The 14,144-nt window shown below is 36.8% G+C and overlaps 1 protein-coding gene across 1 annotated transcript in view; it reads right to left on the bottom strand.

The window, feature by feature from the left end:
* Positions 1-469: 469 nt before the first annotated feature.
* Positions 470-14,144, bottom strand: part of srl (PGC-1 family member spargel) — a 28,892-nt gene continuing 15,217 nt past the window's right edge. The window contains exons 4-8 of the mRNA XM_076130772.1: positions 11,705-14,121; positions 7,879-8,013; positions 7,179-7,319; positions 6,643-6,779; positions 470-6,444 (exon numbers count right to left, since the gene is read on the bottom strand). Coding sequence (XP_075986887.1) covers positions 6,284-6,444; positions 6,643-6,779; positions 7,179-7,319; positions 7,879-8,013; positions 11,705-14,121 — 2,991 coding nt within the window. The 3' untranslated portion in view covers positions 470-6,283. The remainder of the gene's footprint in view (positions 6,445-6,642; positions 6,780-7,178; positions 7,320-7,878; positions 8,014-11,704; positions 14,122-14,144) is intronic.

The following is a 14,144-nucleotide window of genomic DNA, read 5'->3' as shown; positions in this document are numbered from 1 at the left end:
TATGTATGTTTGTAAAAGACCCGCGACACAAGACCAATTTTTAGTGCGGGAGTTGTCTTTAACGAAAATAAAAATAAACTCCGAATCGCCAGCAGCTACATATTATCAGTACCTATCACTTTAACGTACCTATAAAGTTTATAACGAAAATGGTGAATACAACTTTGAATTATTATTGTAAAAACGTTAGCATTACGTTTCAAAATCTTTGGCATGGTGTTTTAATCCACATAATACTTAATATCATAGGTAAAAGGTGTATTTCAAATTCTCAATATCTTCGCCGCGCGATGAGCTGATTTGCGTTGCCTAATTTAAGATTAACCCCCGGTTTCTGAGTACATTTAGCGATAGTTTATCTATTCAATAGCGTTTTTTATATAGGTTTAAACGCTATTGAACAGATAAACTACCGCCAAATGTACTCAGAAACCAGAGGTAAGGGATTAAAACAAAATAAAATACAAAATATGTCCAAAATACTTTTATTTATCAACAGCTGTATGTATAAAACATTCTCACTATGTACTATGAACTATATTGGACTTGCGTTATGTACTAGAACCCTTATTCATTACAATATCAATTTCATATAAGCGCATATAGCAAAGCGAATAAATCACCCGTATTTAAAATCGCATTTCTATAGAAAAATGGCCTATTAACTATTTTAATTAATATTGTTCATATTTGGTATTAATATCAGTTAAATATTAATAAGTATTGTTAAAACGATTATTCTGATACCTAGAAAATTGCTGAACCGATTTGGATGACGTTCCTCAGAGTGATAGTTTATGACCCGGAAAAATACAGACGCATAGACAATCTCTTTTTTTATATTTCCCTAAGCGACTGTTTAGGGAATGAAAGATAAAACAGGCGAAGCCGGACAGCTTAGCTAGTCTGTTTATCATTTCATTACCCAAGTAACATATTTAACTAATTTTATTCCAAGTATGAACAATTTTAAACAAAAATATTCCTTACTAACAAATTGAAACACCAATTCAACTCTAAGGCAATACATTTAAGATACATTTTAATTTGTCAGTAAGAAGTATTTATGCCATCGCGCGCTACATTAGCCCCTAACTTTAGCAACAAGCTAGCCATCTCTAAAATATACCAGCCTTATAAATTCATTAAAAAATAATATTCTAAATACGGGTGTCAACTCATTCTACTTATAATGCGTTTGAATAACTTTCAACTATCACTGTTCAGTGGCAAAAGGACTTACGTAGCAATATATTTATTTTATTTTACGTCGTTATTCCACTGAAAGGCTCATTTTTCTTCTAACATGCCTTGCACTTTAAAGGAAAATTGGCCTATGTAATTTTTTTTTTTTCACTTTAACCTTTATACATTGTCGACCGTTACTGGCCACTAAGGAATTGTTTCTTTCGCTTACAAAAGTGACCCCGCACATAGTCGACAATTCATTTACTGTACTATATCAGCCGAAAATGTGTAAAGACTCTTATTACATATTTCAGTGATAGGTAAAAGTTATTAAAACACATTACACTTACTTTCATAATTTTGGATAACTTGTCATAATATCGAAAGTAGGAACTATGGTTCCATATTACGTCATGATTGTCTATGGCGCTATTGCTCTATAATAACGTTTTTTTGGTTTTACATTCAGTTTTTTATAAAACTATACAGTACCAAAATAGCGCCACAGTATTTGTTTTTAGTCATTTTCCATCGTTTCTTACTAAATCCGTAGTTTTTAAATCTTAAATCTAGCAAATTAAGATTTTACAAAACTGAAACTGTATAAAATTCTTACACAAAATGTATGTCCGTCGCTGAATTATTAGTCACAAAAAAATCAAGATGTACATCTACTGTAATACAAACAAGAAATTTCATAAAAGTAGTTCTAATAACATAATCTTAACAATTCCTAAATGCTACAAAGCCATGATCTTATTTTAAAGAGTATTGATTCTGTTCGTTCTGACTCGTTTAGCTGATTAAATTTAAATACGTACAAAATGTACTATTACTATAGTCTTTTATTCACCTAACTTAGTTCCTTGGTCTCAGAAAAAAAAACTGCATTATATTATCTGTATTGGTATTGACAGCTGTCAAGATTTGGCGGGAATGATGTCTGACGCTTAATGGTAACCTTATTTCGTAAAAAACAAAGTTGATTTTATTGGTAATGGAACAAAAAAACTGACAATATACATAGAAAATATTACCACAAGATTAGTTACAGGCGAAACTTTACTACAACATGTAGATTAACACGAAACGAAAAAAACAAATTTGATTTTTATTTTTATTAAGTTTTAGGCGCCACACTTAGTACTACCTCGCTAGCCGATACAAACTATGAAATAAAATCTTTAAACTTAAAATCATTAATATAAGCTTATTGTTACGTTTAAATAAATTATCACCACAAAGATAAAACAAAAATATCATCTAGTAACAGTGACTAGATTTGAAAATCAATCTACTTGTTGTTTTTCTACGCGGGAACTGCAAGCGGCCATTTTGAAAAACGCCAGGGCATATTTACGATCTTATTCCTCTGGAACATGTGAGAGCAACAATATTTCTTAACATTACTTACAGGTCTTTTTACAATAAAATGCTTTCTTTTATAACTTTTTCAAAATCAAAGAGTTCAGAGTAAAAAAAGAGACTGAAATATTTTTACACATATTAATTATACTGTAATCTTATTGGAGTAGTTTACTTCATTAGGTATTATTTTTATTGCATACTTTCACAAGGTAGAAGTGTAACAGATTTCCCACTGGCGCCATCTATGTCTCGCTTGCAGTTTATAACTTAATACAAATGAATTGGTCTAAAGAAAACACAAGATTAATAAAATTACATAAAACACTGTACAAGAATCTAATATTACATACACTAAACCACGAAAATGAGGCAGAACAATTTCTTATTACTTCTTTCTTATTACATGACAAGACAATAGCCAACTTTACACACACACTCTATCGCACGTTCTTAGGAGCGTACAAGATTACACGCGGGAAAGCAGCGCGCTCTTCGAGAGCGATTTTCCTCGCGGGCGCGGACAGATGAGCGCGGCGCGTGGTCTTTCCTTTCCCCTTAGATTGCTGTTTCATGCGCGATAGAGTGTGTGTGTGTGTGTGTGTGTGTGTAAAGCTGGATATTGTCTTGCCGCCTGTAACGGGACTACCGTGGAGAATCTCCTTATTTTCCGTGGACGTATCTATATTCTAAAGCGAGAAGGAAAGCTGGCGAAATTATTAGTTTTACAACGAATAGGAACAGTAAAGATTTGGCACTTAAAATCTCAATGGAAGCATGTACAATTAGCTTGGAAAACTATATTAAATTAGTGGATAAATAGTGAAATAGTGGTCCTTTCTATAGATATAAGCTTATAAGTAAAATTAGTACATATAATTACTGAAAGTACTTTCATTGTGCAAAGGAAACTATCATTGTACATTGCTGAATTGACTGATTCAGCTGTTTTAGAGACTGCGTTATATTAAAATTAAAAGTAAAGGTTTAAGACGCATATAGGAAGCATAAATACAACCTCGGTACCCCATGACAGGCCTGCACATAATGTCCTGGTATTCGGTCCAAAAAAAATGGAAATAGTACGCCTCTTTTTTGGAAAAAAGTTAAAGCGAATATTTTTTTAGGATGCGACTCTTAGCTAGCAGGCCCCCTTAAGTCACTTGGCTCTCAGCTTTGCCGTATTATGGCTACGGTGCGATAGAACTTAGGTAAAGCTACTAAATCGCAGTGCTAAAATAAGGAAATTTTAATTTGAAGCAGCCACATAGATGTAGAATAATAATAACAGAATATAAATTCATTAACATACATTTTCGTAGGTGCATGTGACGACGTATCGCAAAGATAACATCGCTTTAGCGTTCATTATTCAATATTGAATACGACTATAGGCTTTAGTGGACCAAATGTAGGAACATGTCGCTTTATTTTATTTACAGTATAATAGCAGTTTTAATATAAGGTATGTTTTGTCTTTATTATATCATACACAGTGTATGAGACAGTGAGACATAATTTTCAGCCTAGCCTTTCTTCCAACTATGTTAGAGTCGGCTAGCAGTCTCGCCAAATGCAGCTGGATATCAGTATTTTACATGGAGCGAATGCTTATCCGGACCTCCACAACGAAGTTATTTGGGTTATAACACGATACCCCGCGGTAAGACTGGTTAAAGACAGGGTACACAATGCCACAGCAAAAGTACGAAGCAGAAGATAAGGTTTGTTAGTAGCGGATTATCACACTACTGCACTGAATCGAATAATTTTTGACTTTAGTAAAGTGCACGAATGTCACACCATATAAGTGGTATCAACAATAGCGCGACTCTAAACCACTATCAACTATCGGCAACCGGCCAGCTATCGAGAACTTTTGTCTGAAAATGGAATCAGCGCTTCAAGCGGGAAGCGTAGGAACAATTTTTGCAGGACATTTGAAATGTTAAATTCTCGATACTAGTTAGAACCGACTCTAGGGCATATATAAGCCACTATATTGAAGGCGAAACACAAGAGAAATAGGTAAGGAGTGCAAGTGACGGAAAGGAAGGACTGTCGTCGTTAGGTCAAGTGAATGACTAACCCCCGGTTTCTGCGGTACATTTAGCGGTAGTTTATCTATTCAATAGCGTTTATACTCATATAAAAACAACTCTATTGAATAGATGAACTACCGCTAAATGTACCTCAGAAACCAGGAGTCACTCTGTGATTTAAATAAAGCGCGAGACACTATCGTTATTACGTTATGAAAAATTATTCTTCCTAATAGTGTATTAAATTTTGCGATAAAACTACTGCGAGTTTAAGCCTTCCTAAGTTAAAATGGATGAAAACGAAAGAAATAAAACTTATAATAAATTTCCTATGTGTATATTAGGGTGCTTATTTTATTAACAAGAGGTAGCGTCAACGATATTTATTTACAAAGCAAAAACAAAATTATATACATCCTGAGGTAATTCAACCTAAACTAAATATATAACAAAACAGATATTTTTTGTTGTGGCATCGAAAATTAAATTACAGTGGCAAAAAATTGAGAAATAAAGACTGGTTAAGTAAAATATTGGGGGTAGATTAACAAAATAAGATGTCAAAAGGTCGGTAAGATTGGCCAGTTTCGTGGCTAGCCTATCCAATCCAATCCACATTTATTTATGAGTTACGAAATTAGGGCTCTATTATTGCATTCGCTGAGCAATTACTAGGATTATTCAATACAAAATTCCAGCAATTAAACTCTCCAGGCTCAAAGACTTGTATTAGGTTTGATATCACGAACGTATTAACGAGGGCAACTACACGACCACTCTATCGCAAGCCCAATAATGCCTTTACCAAATGAGCCTTCCAAGAACTTTTTCAGGCCATAAAATTTTATTATAAACTTTACCAAAAATTTCAACATTTTACATATAGATTCTCAATAATATTTCTCAATTGTTTAAATTTACACATGATGCCACAACTTCTGAGCAACGATCGATCGATTTTTTGTTCGCGTACACTGTCTTTTCGATTGCACAACTAGGTAACTGTCACTTTGACAGCTGTCAACCATGACAGCAGCTGTCATTGCACGCACCCAATAACTAAACGATTACACACACACACTGCATTAAATTACGAATCTTAAAAGATGATTTTATACATAAAATTAAATGTTTTTTTTTATTTGTTTAAGATCCATAGCAGGTATTCCATAACTTAGTATTTTTTTAATATATGAATAATTCGGTAGCAATTCCTAATTCATATAATCTCACTCTTTTCATAGATATTAGTCTATTCAGTGCTGAACCAAATCTGACCAAATTATTACATAGCCTTGTAGTTCTACAATCAGTACATACACAATTTTGTATATAAAGTACATATTTCGATAAAACTATTAGTCATAACAAGAAGTTCCTTACACTACGATGACTCGGTTATCCTAACAGCGGTTAGAATAGAATAATGCTTACCAATGTTTCTATGCAGAAGCCAGCATTTTTAAAAACACAAAACACAGTAAAACAGCCTTGTTTTTAACACTGTCACTTTCACTTGTCACTTATAGGCTGAATGTGAGAACACCACTCTCGGAAAAAAAAGCGACCATCACTTTGACACAACTGACCGCTGTCACTGTGACAGGTGTCAGTTTGACAGGTGTCAGTTTGACAGGTGTCACTGGGAGTGCCGTGTCGGGTGCGGCCTGGTTGAGTTGAAGCAATCGTCAAGGTTTGGGCTCGTCTCTTTTCTTGTCGTTCTTGCGTTGGCTGAGTTTCTTCTTCATCTCGAGAAGCATTTGTTCGAAGGACATGTTGTCGTCTCTCCGTATAGGGGGCGCTGCTGCGCCGTGGAACGCGCTTTCTGTGTATTTGGCTTCTAGGCCGTCTGTAATATTAAAAATAACATGTTAATTCAAGTATAATAAGTGACTAAAAACATAACAAGTTATTTACTTGTTTAGTTCACTTGAGTGTATGTACACATTACATTAATTATTACCAAGATATAGTCTGTAATGATGTCGAAAAAGTTTGAAATCAATACTTAGCTAACTTCAAACACAAATCAATGTTTTCAACTTACCAAGATCAGCATAACTCTGTCTACAGAAGGCCCTCCGTCCTCCGAAGCCGACGTCGTACTGAGGGAACGTGTTAGCTGCCTCCACGGCGGACCACGCGTCACGAGCCCTCTGATACGTCACGAAACCGTAGCGGGAACTGGAAGAGAATAACACTATGTAATAGGTACCTACTTACGAAGTTTATGAGTTCCTAATAAATTTTCGGCTAAAAAGGACAGTTTTAATTAACCAGCCCACAGACTTTAGACTATAGAATTTGCCTGCAGGACTTCAAGGGTGTGCGTAAAACTTTTGACTTTTTAACATATGGTTAACATGGTTTAACAAGAGCCGGGACCAACTCTTTACGTGCCCTCAAAATCACGGGGACGCTTAGTTCGAATACCACTAAGAAGCCACCCATCAATGGAACGACGGCACTAAGGTTGCTTAGCTCACATATCGTTCACGAACTGGTGGGCGCAACAAGCCACTTATTACCTTCCGGCTACTAAGCCCTAAAAAGGTTGTTATATAAAATGGAATGAGCACTTACCCATCCTCCTTACTGTGCAGTCTGACTTCCATAACAGTTCCAAATTTAGAGAACTGGTTCTTCAACGTGGCTTTAGTTATGTCTTTCTCTAATCGTCCCACAAACACTATCCGTCTCTCTTCCACGGGCGTGTTGCTCTCCCTGAAATATAAGTCAATAAGTAAAATTGCTTCTCATAGAACAGCAATACTTAAGCCCGGTTTCTGAGGCACATTTAGCGGTAGTTAATCTTCAAACTGTCATGTTTATACGAGCTTAAACGCTATTGAATAGATAAACTACCGCTAAATGTACCCCAGAAACAGGTTAGAGAACAAAATACTTGTGTTTTTCTTTATGTCAAAGTAGACTTTTCAACAAAAAGAAATACTACTTTAAACTGAAGCGGTTGTAAAACAAACATACAAATTATGGATTGTCACACAAATATCCTCTTAAAAGTCCATATCGGGAATCAAATCTAGCTTGCAAAAGGAGCTGCAAACACCACATTTTAAATACACAGTCGTATCACATACAAAAACATTACCAGTCACATTATTTATAACAAAACTAAACCCAGACAATTTCACCAAACACGCTATTTTGAAAGACCGAAAACCACACCACACCTGAAAATCATTCAAACACCTGAAAACCCAGTTCCACCATCACACTACCCACCACCTGAAATTCTTCAAAACCTCGAGAACAAGCCTACCTGTCTTCAGAACTATAGCTCCTATAGCCTTTCTTCTTGTACACATCATCACGTTTGTATGGACTGCAGGACCTTCGCGACTTCCTCGACCCTGAAGATATGCTGGACGACGACGAGGATGATGATGATGATGAACTGGAACAGGAGACAATATCGTTACAGCAATTATTATATAAACTATTTATTTTAATATTATAAATGAGGAAGTATCGTAAACTTCGCTGGTTCTGGTGTTACGCACTTTTGCTGAATCGAATGCACGAATGCTATAGTATCTACTGACTTTACTAAGTAACATTGCTTGAATAATTGTCACATTATTTATTAATTTCTAATTATCTTTGTTTGTAAATAAAGCCTTAGAACGTAAAGAAGAAGGATCACAGTTCATAAAAATTTACCCCGCGTCCTATAACGAAGAGACGTATCTCAAAAAAAGCTAAGCTAAAAATGAGTTGTACACATAAAACCTTAGTTACTAGTCAGTAAATTTGTATGTAACAAAAGGCTACTTGCACCAGGTGGGATTCAAACCCACCACACGCGGCGCTACGGTTAAGTAAAATTATTTAAAATTAAGGTTTGTTTTGTTCTTGTTTTCACATACTTTGCATTCATATTTTAAAACCAAAAAAAGTAAAATTTCAAAATTGGTACTATCATTTTACAATAATCCCTCGTATATGTATAAGACTAAAAAAAACTTATTTCATCCACATCCATACATACAGCATAGTACAGTATTTATATTAGGTAAGGTACCATTCAACCTATGAATAAATAATATACAAGGAAAAATATTGTTTCCGCACATAAATAGAATATAAATCGTCGTAAGGAATGCTAATCTATACTAATATTATAAAGCTGAAGAGTTTGTTTGTTTGAACGCGCTAATCTCAGGAACTACTGGTCCGATTTGAAAAATTATTTCAGTGTTAGATAGTCCATTTATCGAGGAAGGTTATAGGCTATATATCATCACACTACTACCAATAGGAGCAGAGTACCAGTGAAAAATGTTACAAAAACGGTGAAAATTTTTATCGCTTATGTAACGCAAGCGAAGTTGCGCGGGTCAGCTAGTATTAAATAATATTATTGCAAAAAATTGTTTTAAGTCAACATCTTCGAAGGTATTTAAAATAACACGTGTCGTTTTACAGAAACGTGTCATGAAGTCTTTGTAACTAGCTGGCACCCGTGGCTCCCTCATGACTTTAAAAGAAAGATAATAAGCCTAGGTTTGATTCCTGTCTTTAACTATATTCATGCTTAAATTTCATCAAAATCGGTTTAGAAGTGGAGCCGTGTAGAAAAACTCCCGCATTAATAATATTGGTATGGATTAATGATTATATCACATAACTTATACCATAACGACCCAAGTCGAATAAAAAAAAACATATAAGTAGTAACCGACCAGGGTGCTATCACGTATCTCAGTTGACAACTATTTGAAAGCCACTATGCTGTACATTGTTTCCTCCCTTGGATTATAGTGATTAACACGTTACGTTAAAACAGCAATGTACTAGTGAACATCAATTTGACGTACACTAGCTGTCAACTGAGATACGCGATAACGCTGCCCCGCTAAAAAAATGTGGGGAAAAAACCCCATATTATTAAGTTTTTAAACGCGTACATCATTTACCTAAATATAAATAAACGTATTAGTTATCAGCCATCAACATATGTCTCATAGTTATCGTTTAACCGGAAAGCATGACATAATTGTGTAAAACTAACCTATTGTTACCACACGTGGTCAGTGCCGACCGAAATATAACTCGGTCTTAATCGTTTTCTTACTGGGGGTTTAGTAAATAGGTCACATGATAATGACATATTATGTAGGTATATATTATCAATTCCGTTATATTATTATAAACTACAGGCCGCCCGCGACTTCGTCCGCGTGGAAACCCTTCCCGTGTAAATCCCGATCCCTCGGGAACTACGGGATAAAAAGTAGCCTATGTGTTATTCTCCAGCTTCAGCTACCTATATACCAAATTTCATCGTAATCGGTACAGTAGTATTTGCGTGAAGGAGTAACAAACATCCATACATTCTCACAAACTTTCGCATTTATAATATTAGTAGGATTAGTAGGATTTAACCCATTAATATCCCACAGCTGGACAAGGGTCTCCTCCCGTAATGAGAGAGGTTAGGCCTTGAGTCCACCACGCTGGTCAGATGCGTCATGCGGGTTTGGGAATCGATCGAAGAAAAATGTAAACATAATATTAAAATGTCTTAAACGCGATTGATAATTAAAGGTATTCGACATTCCGATCGAATTGCATCAAATAAGTATTTCATAAAATTTATACGTTTGTCTCTATTAGCTTAGCAAGGAGACTTTGCCCGCGTGGAAAGAACTGTCTATATAACAAATTTCCTAAAAAAACATTTAGTTTTGCACGAAAGAAAACACGTGAAACAATAAAATCCACACATTTATCAAGAAAGAAATTGACACATTTATATTACAAAATATTGTATATTTATTTATTGTTTCATATACTATAGCTGTTAAATCGCAAACGCATCAGAACTATTATATATGTGCATCTCTTTTACACACATTAAACCTCTTTATTATTATTATAAAAGATGGTACAAACGCACGTGTTAAGGAGCGCGTGCGCATGTCCCACACCACATGTACACATAACCTTTCTCGCACTACAATTACAAATTCTATATTATCGTGGTAGTCCATTGAAAAGTTACATTTAGGTTTACATTTTTCAGAGGACGCAATTTTATTTTATTAATTTATGTTTAGGTGGGTCGATAGAAGTTTAAGTTCAAGGTTATGGGGTCGCCACCCTTATCCCCCGGGCCCTTTTCCCAAGATGGTGGCTGGGGGACATGGAGGTGATGGGAAAGGGGGACTAAAATGTATCTTTTCAGTGGACTATAGTGACTGTACCGTTTCTTAAAATATTTCCTATAATGCAATAGCTTAGTGGAGAGCCTTGTTTACAAGATTCCAACTTTCTATAGTATAAAAAATTCTGAATTTAGGAGCTTTTTAGCTTATGCAGCTAACGGTGGCTATCTTATTTTGTTAATACACAGAATTTTTAATTGCATACACACTATACATAATATCACGCCTTTTTAAAAAGGGGTCGTCACAGACCATAGAACGCCATATGGTACTGTTCTTACAAACTTCCTTTGCCTCATTCACATCCATACATCTTGTCATACAGGAATTTTAAAATATAATTTAGATAAATCGTGAATGCGAAGGCTCTTAGGTTAGTTGTCGTACTAGATGCACCGTGAAATAGATATTAAAGTCGCGTGTTAAAAAAGAAACCATTGCGATTTTCACTAACGCGGGTTAATAACCTTTAAAATAAAACAAAATAATACAACGGGCCATTACAAACGTGCGAGCTGCAAGTCGGAAGGAACATAGGAAATGGGAATTATGTATTAAGAAGTATATAAGTAGATATGTTTATCAGTTATTTGGTTACCATAGTACAAGCTCTGCTTAGTTTAGAATCAGTACCGCAATTCTCTACCACTATCGACTACCGACAACCGACTAGCTTTCGAAAACTTTTGTATGACAATCAGTTCAGCGCCTCTAGCGGGCGTCGTAGCAACTATTTTGGTAGTACATTTTAAATGTCAAACTCTCGATACTCGATAGTTCCAACGAATCGTGCTACCTATGACCGTGTGCGAGTTGTCCAATGATACTTATTTATTTAAATCAAGTGTGAGCGAGAGGAAATAGTTCGTTTGTATTGGCCCTAAAATAGATAAAAATTCGCATTAGCAATATCCTTACCTACTAGACGAGTCTGAACTCTCCGAGACCGTCGGCTTCCTCAACGGTGGTGTCAAAGACTTAGCTACCTTCTTCTCCACGCCATTAGGATGTGGACTAGGCCTCGTCTTCTTCACCGGGCTATTAGACCTGGCTTCAGGCCGAGATGACCTTGACCTCGAACGCGACACTTTACACCTATCGCGCCTCACTGATGGTGATCTTCTCTTGTGGTAAGGAGACCTGGATCTACGTTTCCTCTTGTATGGAGAGTCTGAGCGCCTGTATCTGCGGTAGCGACCACGGGAACGTGAGCGACTGCGACTGCGTGAACGTCTTCTGCGACCGCGCGACACTGATCTTGACCGCCGCCTGTACTTCGCATCGTAACGCTCTTTTGAACGTGACCGCTTCTCTTTAATGTCCCTTTCTATCCGTTCTTGTCTTACTTCCTTAGGTTTGACCACTCTTTCATCAGATTTCCTAGGTTTAGGTGCTTCTGACTCCTTCTTCCGTGTTGGACTTCCATCGCTAGATAGAGACATATCACTGTCATTGCGTTTCCTATTCACTGGTATCTCTTTCACTGGACTTAGAGGCGGCAGTTCCGCGAATTCTGGCAGAGAATCAGTCTGTACAACTATCGTCGTTGACGTTGGTTTACTTCTATGCTTGCCTAGATGAAGAATCACTTTATCCTCTCCATGTTCCGCTTTAGGATCGTACTCTCTTACAATAGAAGTCTTTACAAACTTGAAATCACGCTTTTCTGTCGGCGATCTTAATTTAACATATCGCTCGTTATTTTCCACGACTTCTTCGGGAGCCTTCTTCAACACAACGTCTTGAATACTCGCGAACAGTGAATTACTTGAAATCTTAGTCTCAACTTGTTTTTCCACGCTTTTCAACGTCGCTGTTATGTCTTTGTATCTCTCCTTGTCTATCCTCACGTCGTTCTTCTTATCATCAATTGGACTTCTCTTGTCCCTTTTGACGTTATCAAACACATTCTGCTTCAGAACGTGGTCAGACTTTTTGATCTTGAAATTGATCAGAGATTTCGCGTCCGCGGGAGGAGACAAAGGTTGTACTTTCTCAATGACCCGCTCAATTTTTGGGAACATATGCTCCTCTGTATTCACTCCTATACTGACTAGGATAATTTCTTCGTAATCGGCTGGCAGCTGAGGCTTGTCACTCACTAATGGTACCGGCACTGGTTCAGGCTGACTCATACCAACTATCTTCATCATCTCAGCGTCACTTATCAAAGGTTGCAGTTCCAAATTCTCTACTTTTGGTATCTTACTCATGACTATATCTTCGTCTCTCTTCCTCATCGCCTCAGCCTTTTGTTTCTTAGTATTCATTAGGATTTTCCTAGAAGCCTCTTTGATTGGATCGAAGAATGTTTGCTCGTTATTCACTTTGTCAGTGGTATTTAATAAGCCGTTGGGCGGCGTCCTTGATATAGGACATTTAGCAGCCTTGTCTAGCCCGGGACTGGGCATGTCGGGGAATATCGCTTCGGGACTCACTTGAGCCGAGCTATTGTTCGAACACACGCCTCTTCTCAACTTATACTCCTGAAGGTTTAACTTCTTCTTCTTCTGAGGTTGTTCCTCCTTCTTGATAGCTGCCTCTACGCACTTGTTGAGCTCCTCCTCGAAGGGTCTCTTCTCAGTTTTGGGCTGCATGGCGTGCGGTATCTGCACGTCTTGCTTGTTGCTAAACAACGCTGTGTAAAAGTTCTCATTCTTGGGACGGGGTTCCTCCTTCACAGTAACTGTCTCTACACTACTTACTTTACTTTTGTTCCTATCTAATTCTTTAATATTCTTGTCCTGTTTGTCTACATTGTTCGTTTTATCACTAACACTATTTTTACACTTGTCTATATTTTTATCTTTCTGAGAGTCTACGTGATCACAGTTTAATATAACTTCAGATTTATTTTTAATAGTTAACTTAATGCTACCGTTAGAATTTTGACTACAATTATCACTCGCTTTACAAGCACTTTTGATCATCACAGAACTGTTGGGTTTATCTTTATCTTTAAAACTATCGGGCGCACTGTGAGGGGGCGACAGTTTTTTACGACAGTTCGACTGTACGGGGGGTTTCACACTCGGCTTTACACAAGTCTTCTTTTTAGCGTCTATGTCGTCCGGTTTGTTCACTTTTTTGTTTTTAGAGTTATCGCCCTCAGTCTCCTCGTCACTACTGAGGTGGTACACGACCTTTTTGCTCTTACACGACCTATGCCTAGAGTTAAGTATTCGGCTATTGCTCGACAACACTTCGGGTTTGAGCAGGCTCTGCCCTCCCTTCAGGTTGGGAAGACTGTGCCGCTTTTTCGACGAACAGTAGTCGTGGTCAGAGTGCACAGGACTTTGTGACCGCCTGACTGTGGAGTTAATTGGCGTCGGCATCTGTAAGAACATATTGTGATACA

This window comes from Anticarsia gemmatalis, chromosome 24, assembly GCF_050436995.1.
Source record: "Anticarsia gemmatalis isolate Benzon Research Colony breed Stoneville strain chromosome 24, ilAntGemm2 primary, whole genome shotgun sequence".
Lineage (NCBI taxonomy): Eukaryota > Metazoa > Arthropoda > Insecta > Lepidoptera > Erebidae > Anticarsia > Anticarsia gemmatalis.
The sequence above is the reverse complement of the archived record's forward strand: the minus strand, read 5'-3'. Positions and strand labels throughout refer to the sequence as shown.